The sequence below is a fragment of the Canis lupus genome, chromosome 24, assembly GCF_048164855.1.
Source record: "Canis lupus baileyi chromosome 24, mCanLup2.hap1, whole genome shotgun sequence".
Taxonomy (NCBI): domain Eukaryota; kingdom Metazoa; phylum Chordata; class Mammalia; order Carnivora; family Canidae; genus Canis; species Canis lupus.
This window is the reverse complement of record NC_132861.1, coordinates 1873289-1883779: the sequence shown is the minus strand read 5'-3', so window position 1 is coordinate 1883779 and position 10491 is coordinate 1873289. Positions and strand designations below refer to the sequence as shown.

The following is a 10491-nucleotide window of genomic DNA, read 5'->3' as shown; positions in this document are numbered from 1 at the left end:
TTTGAGAGACAGAGAACAAGCAGTGGGGAGGGGCAGAGGGAGAAGGAGAGAGAAGCAGACTCCTCCCTGCAAAGCAGGAAGCCCCATAGGGGGTTTGATCCCAGCACCTGGAGGACCTGAGCCTAAGACATAAACTTAACTGCCTGAGCCACCCAGGCGCCTCTCTACCTCAATTTTTAAGACTTAAAAATACAGTATTTGCAGGTCTTTGAATCTATCACTTAATCTTCTAAAAGGTGGCACAATTACTCGATTATCAGAGTTATCAGAGGTATCAAATTTGCCACGTACTTACATTGTCCAATAATTAATACTAGAAAGTACTAATGAAATCCACCTAAGGTTTCAGGGACAGAATTATTTAGTCCAACGTCCATTCATCAGCCCAGGTTGGGATTTCTTTTCAAATATATGCCACACACACTTCTTGGCATTTTTGAAAGCAAAAGCTCAATGTAGAGTGCTTTGGAGTTTGATAAAGCTAAAATTAATTCTAGTCCTACTTCAGTAACCTTGGCAACCACTTTTAATCCCTTCTTTCCTCCACTGTAAAAAGCATGTAATAGTGGTACCGAAGTTTTGTGGTGATTAAGTCAAACATATAGAAAGCAACTTGCTCTGCATTCATTTTTCAGACACACTCTCCCTGGAAACCCACCCTTGGGACTTGGGGAGGACCTAAATACAGGTACAAGTGGCTGGATCAGTGTGCTCGGACATTTTTTAAACAACAGCTATAATTGAGATACTTGGTCATTTTTGCCTTGATTAGAATTCTTGCCAAACTGTACTTCTGCACATTTAAAGTATGATCTTTTCTAAAAGAAGGCAGCGTAGAAATGAAGGGGAAAAAAGCTTCCCAAAGAAAAGTGGTATGTTCTTGTTGGAATTAACTAAAACAAGCTGCTGTCAAGGTAGCTTTAATTCTTTCTGGGTCAGTGATTGGTCTAGTGATCTTGTGCAAATTGTGTAAAACATGTTCACTATCTTGACAGTATCCTTTATACACATGGAGAGATCTTTTATTTCCTTAGATAATACTCTGAGAGAAAAGCTTTAAGTGACTCATGATTATCAGGACTCAATGAAGAACACAAATGACCCAATTTTCACAGTGTAACAACAAGATCTTACATGTGTGTCTACCTGACTTTTCTGGAGTGCTTCCCACAACATGGATATGCCCCATGTCATGGAACCTGAATAAGACAGAGTATCTCAGACAGGCTGAGCCCTAACAAGTCTGGTTGAGAAGCCTCTTGGGCAGATAGTAAAGGACATAGATTTATGTTTGTGAGTCAGTTCATGACACATTATAATCCAAAAATCGCTCACATATTCAGTTAATACGTAACTAGGAATCTACCATGTTCAATTATTGACTGAGGCCAGAAGAGAGTTCAAAGATTGTTATATATAGGACAGTCCTTGAACTTTAAAGAAACCCATTTCCTCTGTTTTCTTATGGCATCAAGACAAAATACAGTCAGGCAAATGTGACAGATAATAATTATTATGGAGTTTAGAAATAGTAGAGTTGTGAATTGGAAAGAGATTTGTCTAAAGCAGGTGGTAATGAGCAAAGTATGATTCTGATTATTGGGCTGGAGGTAAGTGAATGGGAAAAAGTAAAGAAAGGGAAGTCTGCACAAAGGAAGTTGGCCCCAGGAAAAGGAAGGGGCACACCTTGTGTGGCCCTAACCCAACACCTTCTACCTGCTGACAATCTGTTGGTCCTTGTGAGCCCAGTATAAGAGGCTCTTCCTCTCCTACAAGGCCTTTCAGTCTGGATCCCTCCATCCAGACTGAAGGATCCTCCTTCTGCCTTGCACAGCATAGTACTTGTGCCGCTTCTATGAAAAGCACTTCGTTCTTTCTTCAGATAATATCGTCCACATGTCTATTTCCTCAACTAGGCCCCCAGGGTAAAGGCAGAGGATGTATCATATTCATTTTGTTCCTCCCTCCCCCCCTCCTGCCCCAACCAACCAGTGACCCACATAATTCCTCATACAGTCAATATGTATTAAAAAAATTTTTTTAATTGAATGGCAGATAAAGTAGGATAAATGGAGCCAGGTTATAAATAGGTATATACATCAGAGTTCACTCATTCAGTTAATATTTATTGAATGCTTACTGTGTGCTGGGCCCTGTTCTAGGCTCTGAGGATATATTCACAAACAAACCAGATAAAAATCTTTACCCTTGTGGAGCTCACACTCTAGATCTATCACAAGGCATGGAATTAGCAATAAATTTACATAAAATCAAGCGTACCTAGTGCCCAGAAAACAAAACACACATTTAAAGTTTAATTATTGGTGTTAAAAGAGTCTACTGTTGCTATGTAGTTTTTATTGTGTATTGTATATAGTATACTTACTATATTCATAATATATTCATACCTGTGTATCACTCTATAGGGATTCTAACTGTAAGACTATACAGAGAACTTCACTGGCAATATGGGATTTTCAGGGATAATTTTGAGCATGCTTGATTTAATTCGGAGGCACAGTCTAAAAATATAACCAGCTTATGAGTGTGACTCTACTGTATCAAAATGAAAATGCTGAGATTGCTGGGCAGAGAATGAGAATGAGGACATGACGAGTCTATGTCTGCTCAAGCTAGTCTGGTTATAGGGAATGAGATAGTACATTCATGTGAATACACAAGGTCAGTCAACAGTGGAGTTCACATCAAGAATCAAAATAAAAAACAAAAAAACAGTTCAAGAGCCATTTCCCATTCTTTTAAAAAAACTAAAACAGTAAGATTTTGAGGTCATAAAGAAAAAAATTTTAACATATTAGCTTATTCGGATTAAGGTTTATCACTTTCATGTATTTTTCAAAGAGTATTTTGAAAAGAACACCAAGTTAAGGAAAATCATGTAAAAGTTTTACAGTAATTTTACTCTATATACATCAACTCCAATCATTTAACCCTGAAAACAATATTTACTCGTACAATATACAAAAATTTTTGACAGTGACTAGAAAAATTCCATTACTGTAAAGCTACAAATTTATGCTCCTAAGAGCAAAAATAATAATTATTCCAGTGATAAGCACCAAGATGAGTTTTTTGCATTTAGGGCCTGATTGGTTGTATTTAAACATAACTTTATAATACCTTATTTGGCAAAAAAACCAAACAAACAGGGGAGGGATAAAAAATATAGAGGCCTGGAAACCGTGGAGAATGCCCGCTTTAAAAATAAAACAGTGAAATAATACTTTTTTAATTAATGTGCCATTTGCAAAATATATTCATGTCACTTTCCTTCCTCTTTACTTCACCTTATACAATTTAGATTGCTCCATTTTTATTAATGTGTCGTCATACTAATGTTAATAAGTATGTTGAACCAGGGGAGTGTGCGATAATGAATCCAGATTGTAAGAGCTAAGTCCAGTTAGCTCAAACAATCTTAGCTGCAACCCATTCCAACAGCTGAAAGAGATTATTTACTTTTGTAATTTTTAAAAAACCCTAGACAGATATCGTGTGTGCGTGCTTGTGTACATGAATGTGCGTGTACAGCAGTGTGAGTACAACCTAGAAATAGGAGTGCCACACAAACAAGTTTACACAATGGCCTGAAAGACATGAGCAGCCAGATACTGGATTCCCTCCCAAACAAACCCGAGGCTGAGCAGTGAGGAAATTGGGGGCTCTGTCATCACACTATAGAATCCACCACAAGTCTGGTAAATGAAGACAAGCAGGAAGGCAGGATGCCTCAGCCAAGATGTTCCCATGACACTGGAGGATGTGAAGCAGCAACAGCCACTTTTGCAGGCAGGGGTCAGGGACGGACTATAGGTGGCTACAGTGCTAGGATTCCCTTAGGTCTGCAGCTGAGGATCCCTGCCACTTCCCCAAAGGGCATTTGTAGTAGCCACTGGCAGTGACCCTCACCTCATTTGGTGACAACACCTCCAGGATCCCAGAGTGTGGGTTGGGGTATCCCGTTCTGCTAGTCACCACAGTTAGTGTCTGTATTGTCTGCTAGTCAATACAGACACTATCCTTTCTGGAGGCTGGGCCAAACAATATCACTATTTTCTATTTTCAGCAGTCTTGGAAAGGTGGGGGGAATCCCCTTCTGTCCCTGTGGGATCCCTGAGTTTGAGGCAATGCCAACACACCATATGCTGGCTAGCAATAACACAGGAAGTCAGAAATAGTATTCAATGTCTACATCCAACATTAGCCAGCTTTTGTTATCTTGGTAATACTTTTCAGTGAGATAGTTTCTTTACACAACTTCTAATGTATGGGGTAAAGAAAAAAAAATATTGCTGGAACAAAAAAGATTTTTTAAAGCTCCTTACTAAACTCCTTAAGGGTAGGAAAAGGAGACCGATTACTTGTCTACCTTCTTTGTTCCCATCCTTGATTTCTTTTTTTAAATAATAAATTTATTTTTTATTGGTGTTCAATTCTTGTCCTTGATTTTTGAGGTCAAAGAGCACCAAGGTTCCTAAGCTACTCAAAGGTTCTCCCTGCCTCTTCACCCACACAATCCTAGGGAATTTCTCAGCCCTCTACTTTCCAAATTTGTAATCAGATCTCTGGGCGTGTCTATATAGCTTGTTAATTCAGTTTCAAAATCCACAGCATTTTTAAAACAAAATGAGATAGTTGCATTCTTTAAATGCCAGCCATGAAATCATCACTTGAAAAAAAAAAATGAGTCAGACCATATATACATATATATATATACACACACACACACATACATTAAGTCAAATACAATTCTCTCCTTTTTTAAAGTATCTGTTGAAGACATGCTTATGACTGCTTCTAAAGAAAAGCCCTTAGGAAAGGAGCCTCATATGCCATTCTGCAGTTTCATATTCTGTTCCAATGTCATCAGTTCTCAAACTACATTGTAGGTATGACTTGCTTCGTGAGCCCTGCCCCTCCAAAATGGGCACATTTGATGCAGAGAAAAACTTTGTTTATAATTCAATGAATTTTAGTCACACCAGAAAAATGATCTGGCCTGTCCAAACATGCAACTTCTTTCTTCCCCCATTAACTAAACTCCCTTCTTCTTCTTTTTTTTTTTTTTTAAAACAAAGGTCATATCAAGTTAAAAGCCACCATATTTCAAGTTAAACTCTGAAGGTTCTATCAACTGTAGCATGATTTCTTTTTTTTTTTTTAATTTTTTTTTTTTTAATTTATTTATGATAGTCACACAGAGAGAGAGAGAGAGAGGGGCAGAGACACAGGCAGAGGGAGAAGCAGGCTCCATGCACCGGGAGCCTGACGTGGGATTCGATCCCAGGTCTCCAGGATCGCGCCCTGGGCCAAAGGCAGGCGCCAAACCGCTGCGCCACCCAGGGATCCCTGTAGCATGATTTCAAAATCATAGTGGCATTCAGTTTTCTGTATTTTTTCTATATTTATCCTAAGTAAACTTCCTGGATCATAATATTTAGGGAGAAATTAAAAGGGTTTTATATTGGGAAGCCCAGGTGGCTCAGTGGTTTAGCGCGACTTTCGGCCCAGGGCGTGATCCTGGAGACCGGGATCGAGTCCCACATCAGGCTCCCTGCAGGGAGCCTGCTTCTCCCTCGGCCTGTGTCTCTGCCTCTCTCTCTCTCTCTGTCTCATCAATCAGTAAATTTTTTTAAAAAGGGTTTTATATTATAGTATAACATTCCAGAAATTCTCAGATTATCAGGGTTTACTCTGAGCTCAATGTCCTACAAATTCTACGTGATACAAGTATATGAACAAGAAGTATTTGAAATATAAAACCCTTAGCTCTGGGTCATAAATAAATTTGGGTAAAACCGCAAGCCTTCCACAGAATCATCTCGGCAAAGGTGGCCCATCTTCTCTGCAAGAAGCAACCTAGGAATCAAGGCGGAAATCCACAATCATTTATCCATTCAGAAATACAAATATAATTCTAATGAAGAGCAAGGATCTCACTTACCTTTCCTTAGCTAGGAGGACAGACATTCCCACCAGCTTAGCAAACTCTTCTGATGTCAGGGATCCCTTTTCTGAAACCTAACAGAAACATAACAAGAAAAAAAAAAAGTGGTAACTTAGACACTAAATTAGGTACTAACCTAGGGAGAGTGTGTTTACCAGTTTACTCAGGATACAATTTACTGGATTTCCTAGTAAAATACAAAGAATATTCACTATAGAACTAAATCTTTTCACTAATGTTTAATTCTACAAACGTTCCAGGACTGAGAAAAATACAGTAGAGCCTAAAATATCATGAAGCCTTCTATAGTGTAACAAAGGCACTGTACTGAACCCTAGAACTTTGACATCCTGAAAAAGAACAGATAACAAATTCTCAGAGTGCATACTGCATGTTCCAGTAAAAGAACCTTATATATAGATTTAACATAAAATAAATGGTAGAAATATCTATAGTCCTGAGGTTTTCATCTAGTTTAAAATGTATGAGTTAGTTAAATTAAATACGGTCACCACAGAGTCTATGAAGGGATATTTCAAGTATCCTAATGAGTAATAGCAGTAAAATCCAGTAAACTACAGTTGCTTGTCATATTTTTTGAAGCAATGATTTCATAAAACAACTTGTGATGTTATATAATACTGCTTATGTAGGTGTCACTGAAAGAAAAAGTTCAGTCAAGGGTAATATTCTGATTAACAAAGTTAAAAACCTGTCTGCAAGACTGAGCTTCAAACAAAAAGATAGTATGTCATAAATTTCAATTCTCCTTGGTAAGTTTTAAAAGCTTTAGAAGCGTAATTTTAATTAGTATTTAGTATTGTTAATAATAGGTGTTTTTAATTGGGTCTACAAACATGACTTTTTAGTAAAGTTAAATTCAAAAGGAAATCCTGTTTCTGGAGTTGCTAAGCATTCAAATCTTGGTGGGCAGACTGATGAGGAGGAAACAGGGTTCACATACTGTCTCCAAGGCTGAGGCCACCATTTCCTCTTCTTTGTGGCTCTGAAGCTCAATTACCATGACACCACTGTCAAAAACTCGGAGCCTAAAAATCACAGATGGGAAAACAAAGCTGTGAATATCTAGGATCTTCAACTACTAAAGAGGTGCAAATATCCTGTGCTTTCTTTTATGCCCAAGTATGGGGGCAATGTTTAAAACATAACCACAAGCAACTATAGCATAACTAAAATGCTCATGAATAAACATTTAATAAAAGTATGAACTATAATCCATATGCTAAAAAAAATATGTCTGGCACTTTTTTTAACCTGAAGAGAAGAAAAAATAATTCACAACTGAACATCTGTACTTTTAAATCTCCAGAAACTAACACACAATGTCTAGCAGAAGGGCTGGTTATTCTCATGTTCTAGGAAAAGCCTACATTCTTATCTCGCTGCCCCCAAATCAATAAGAGTTGGGCTACTGGCCCCTCAGCTCATGCATAGCCCCAACAAGGAGGGAAGCTAGGATGACAAGTGAATTCTGCTCATTTAATTCCTAGAGGGGCAATATGTTGGCTCACCACGTAGACGGCAGGCCTGGCAGGACCTTCCTGTCTACTCTGTATGGAATAGTGGCTCTAGTTGGCAGGCTTCCTGCAGAGGTTCTTTTACCTGAGAGGTAATTTTAGCGCTTCCAGCATCTTGCATGCATTCACCAAATCTTCTGGTGAGAGCAACTAATAGGAAAAAAAAAAATAATCCAGTTTACACTGCAAATTAATAGAGCGATGCTATATAATTATAATGATCACTAAAACAGAAGAGAAAATTTAACAAATATCATTTATCTGTGACTTGATCTTTGGGCATGGAGTCTATTTAAAAAATTTTTTTTAAATAAAAATATAAAAATTATAATTTATTAAGGATTTTAGGTGGCTTAATCACTGTAAGGCAAAAAGGATTAACAAAGAAGCAAAGCAGTGCTTACAGAAAACAATGAAACCATATACATAATTTAAAATTTTCTAGGTGTTGTATTAATCTAATAAAAAGAAAAAGGTGAAATTGATTACAATACATGTACTTTATTTAACCCACCAATGTAAAATGCCAACATATAATCAATATAAAAATTATGAATATTCAACATTCCTTTATTCTGTACCAAGTCCTCTAAAGCTGGTAATTTACACTTACAGCACATCTTAGTTTGGATTAACTGTATTTCAAGGTCCCAGATGTCACATGTAGCTAGCTCGTAGCCACCCTTCCAGACCAGGCAATCTTAAAGAGTCAGCCCAGTGTGGTGGCTGACAAGTATAACTTTGAATCACACGGAACGGCTTCAAAGCTAGGACCGACCGCCTGTCCAAATGCCTGTCAAACCACTGTTTCCAGGCACAGCCTTGGTCAAATAATTTAATCTTTCTGAGCCTCAAATTCCTTATCCTCGTATTATGCCCTAAATGGGAGAGTGAGAGCAGCTACCTCACTGAGTTACTGGGAGGACAAATGGGGTAACATGTGCAGAGTGTCTGGGAAATAGTCAGTACTTGCCAATGGCAGTCAGGACGGCTGCTCAAATAAAAACAGAGCAGAGGCTCAACTTGGGACTGTGGGGAGCACTGGAAAGACATATCTATGAACTATCGCAGAGAGATGACAGCTGACACCACAAAACCATGTTTGACTAACGGACACGAAGAGTGCATGAATCCGAACTTGGGGGCCAAGGACATGTACGTGTGAAGGGACAAGGAATGTTGGGGAACAGCCACTGCTGTTTTAGAGCCAGAGGAGAGGGGCAGCTCTCCCCGTTTCTCTACAGGCAACCTGCATCCAACCCAGTTAGTCCAGCATAGGTAACATCCAGTACTCTGGATGGCATCAGATACAATCTAATTAACTACAAAACACACAGAGAATATTAAAGCCAGAAGGTAACAGTCCAAATCCTGGCTTAAAATGTAAGAGAACTGAGTCTCAGGGAGGTTAAGTGAGCTACTCCAGTTTACTTAGCACATCACCGGCAAAACAAAGGACAGAGTCTTCCTCCTAGATCCCAAGGCAGCAGAGGATTCTTTTCACTACACCATACTGCTTTCCAAATAGTTTGTATATTCTCATCCCGTCCTCAAACTGTATTTGCTTTGGGGAATTTATGTTATATTAAGAAAGTCTATATTTAGTTAAAGAATATATGAATGCTCTATTCTTACTTCCATTCCTCGAGCTCGGTTTACTAAACAGTACACCTCCGTGAGTGACATTATTCCCCCTCGTTCCTGTTAAAATATGAAAATTTAAAAGTATTATAATTGGCACCAGGTAGCATTTCTTAACAGAAATCATAATCAGAATGGAATCAGGAATCATAAAACGTTCTAAGAAGTCTTCAAAAACTAAATTTACACACTGGAAAACCCAGTCAGATACATGAGGTGTTTCAAATTCAATACCTGGACTTTAACATCATAATTATTGTTTTAACATTCACTTAAATGAAAAGAGAGCCTCTACAACAAGTGTATTTAAATGTTTTAAGTTATTACAACTAATAAATGAAGAAATTATGGAATTAAATAGGAATATCACCATTGTAACCCCAAATGAAGTAACAGGTCTAGATGCTGACTGTTATTGCCTGCTGTTACATCACAAAGACAAGACATTATGTACCTCCTGATGGAAATGCACAGAACCCTCTATGAAATATCTGTCAGGAAAAAAAAAAAAAGGAACTTCTAGGTAGAACTATCAGTCTACCTAAGGAATACATGGGGCAGGGAAGTATGTTAACATACAATTCAATAAAATCCAAACTCTGAGACACTCTTTTGTGTGTGTGGTGGGCAGCAAAATAAAGTTTATTGAGTAACAGTTCAAAGCTCCCCAAAGAGGGAGGGGACCTGAGAGGGTTGCCCTCTGAGACACTATAAGATAAATCACTAGTTTCTTCAATAAATAAATTGTATGGAAGAGAAAAAAGAGATAGGAGGAGAAGGAAAAACCCATGGAATTTTTTTAAAAAGCCTTGAGAGACAAATCAACCAAAAGCAATGTATCCTGATTTGAACTAATTGTGAGAGATATGAATACAAATCAGACATATGATAACATTAAAAAACTATTCTAACTTTTCATGTGTGAAATGGGATTATAATTACATTTAAAGGCATCTTTAATTATGTCTTGAATGATAATTCAGTATTACATACTGAAGAATTTACAAAGTGATGTGATGTCTGGGACTGCCTTAAAGTAATTTTGAGTGGAGGCTGCTTACACATGAATTTGGATGAGAGACATGCAGGGATTCTTTATACTCCATTTTGTCCTGACAGAAATACTTCTTAATGTAAGTGTTTTAATAAATGAAGTTTTGATTGCCTGAGTAATGTTGGAAGATTAATCTGTATTGTGAAATGAGAAATAGTACACTTATATGAAGATTAGATATATAGGAATATATGTAAGCATCTAGAAATCATATATTTCCTTTCGAAAACAAGAGATAAGAAAAACTTCCTATCAAAGTTACAGATACCTGAAATGGAAATTGAAAACAA

The 10491-nt window shown here is 37.7% G+C and overlaps 2 protein-coding genes across 15 annotated transcripts in view; one reads left to right on the top strand and one right to left on the bottom strand.

Annotated features, from left to right (window-relative positions):
* Positions 1-2022: 2022 nt before the first annotated feature.
* The window catches only part of VPS36 (vacuolar protein sorting 36 homolog), a 44228-nt gene continuing 35759 nt past the window's right edge, over positions 2023-10491 (bottom strand). For all 13 annotated transcript variants that reach the window (XM_072797222.1, XM_072797227.1, XM_072797221.1 and 10 more), the window contains 5 exons: positions 9142-9207; positions 7592-7656; positions 6933-7017; positions 5966-6042; positions 2023-5880 (listed from right to left, as the gene is read on the bottom strand). In XM_072797222.1, the coding sequence (XP_072653323.1) occupies positions 5787-5880; positions 5966-6042; positions 6933-7017; positions 7592-7656; positions 9142-9207 (387 nt within the window). In that variant the 3' untranslated portion in view covers positions 2023-5786. The remainder of the gene's footprint in view (positions 5881-5965; positions 6043-6932; positions 7018-7591; positions 7657-9141; positions 9208-10491) is intronic.
* CKAP2 (cytoskeleton associated protein 2) overlaps positions 6623-10491 on the top strand; it is a 55648-nt gene continuing 51779 nt past the window's right edge. For both annotated transcript variants that reach the window (XM_072797208.1, XM_072797207.1), the window contains exon 1: positions 6623-6741. The gene's annotated coding sequence lies outside the window, so the exon portion shown is untranslated. The remainder of the gene's footprint in view (positions 6742-10491) is intronic.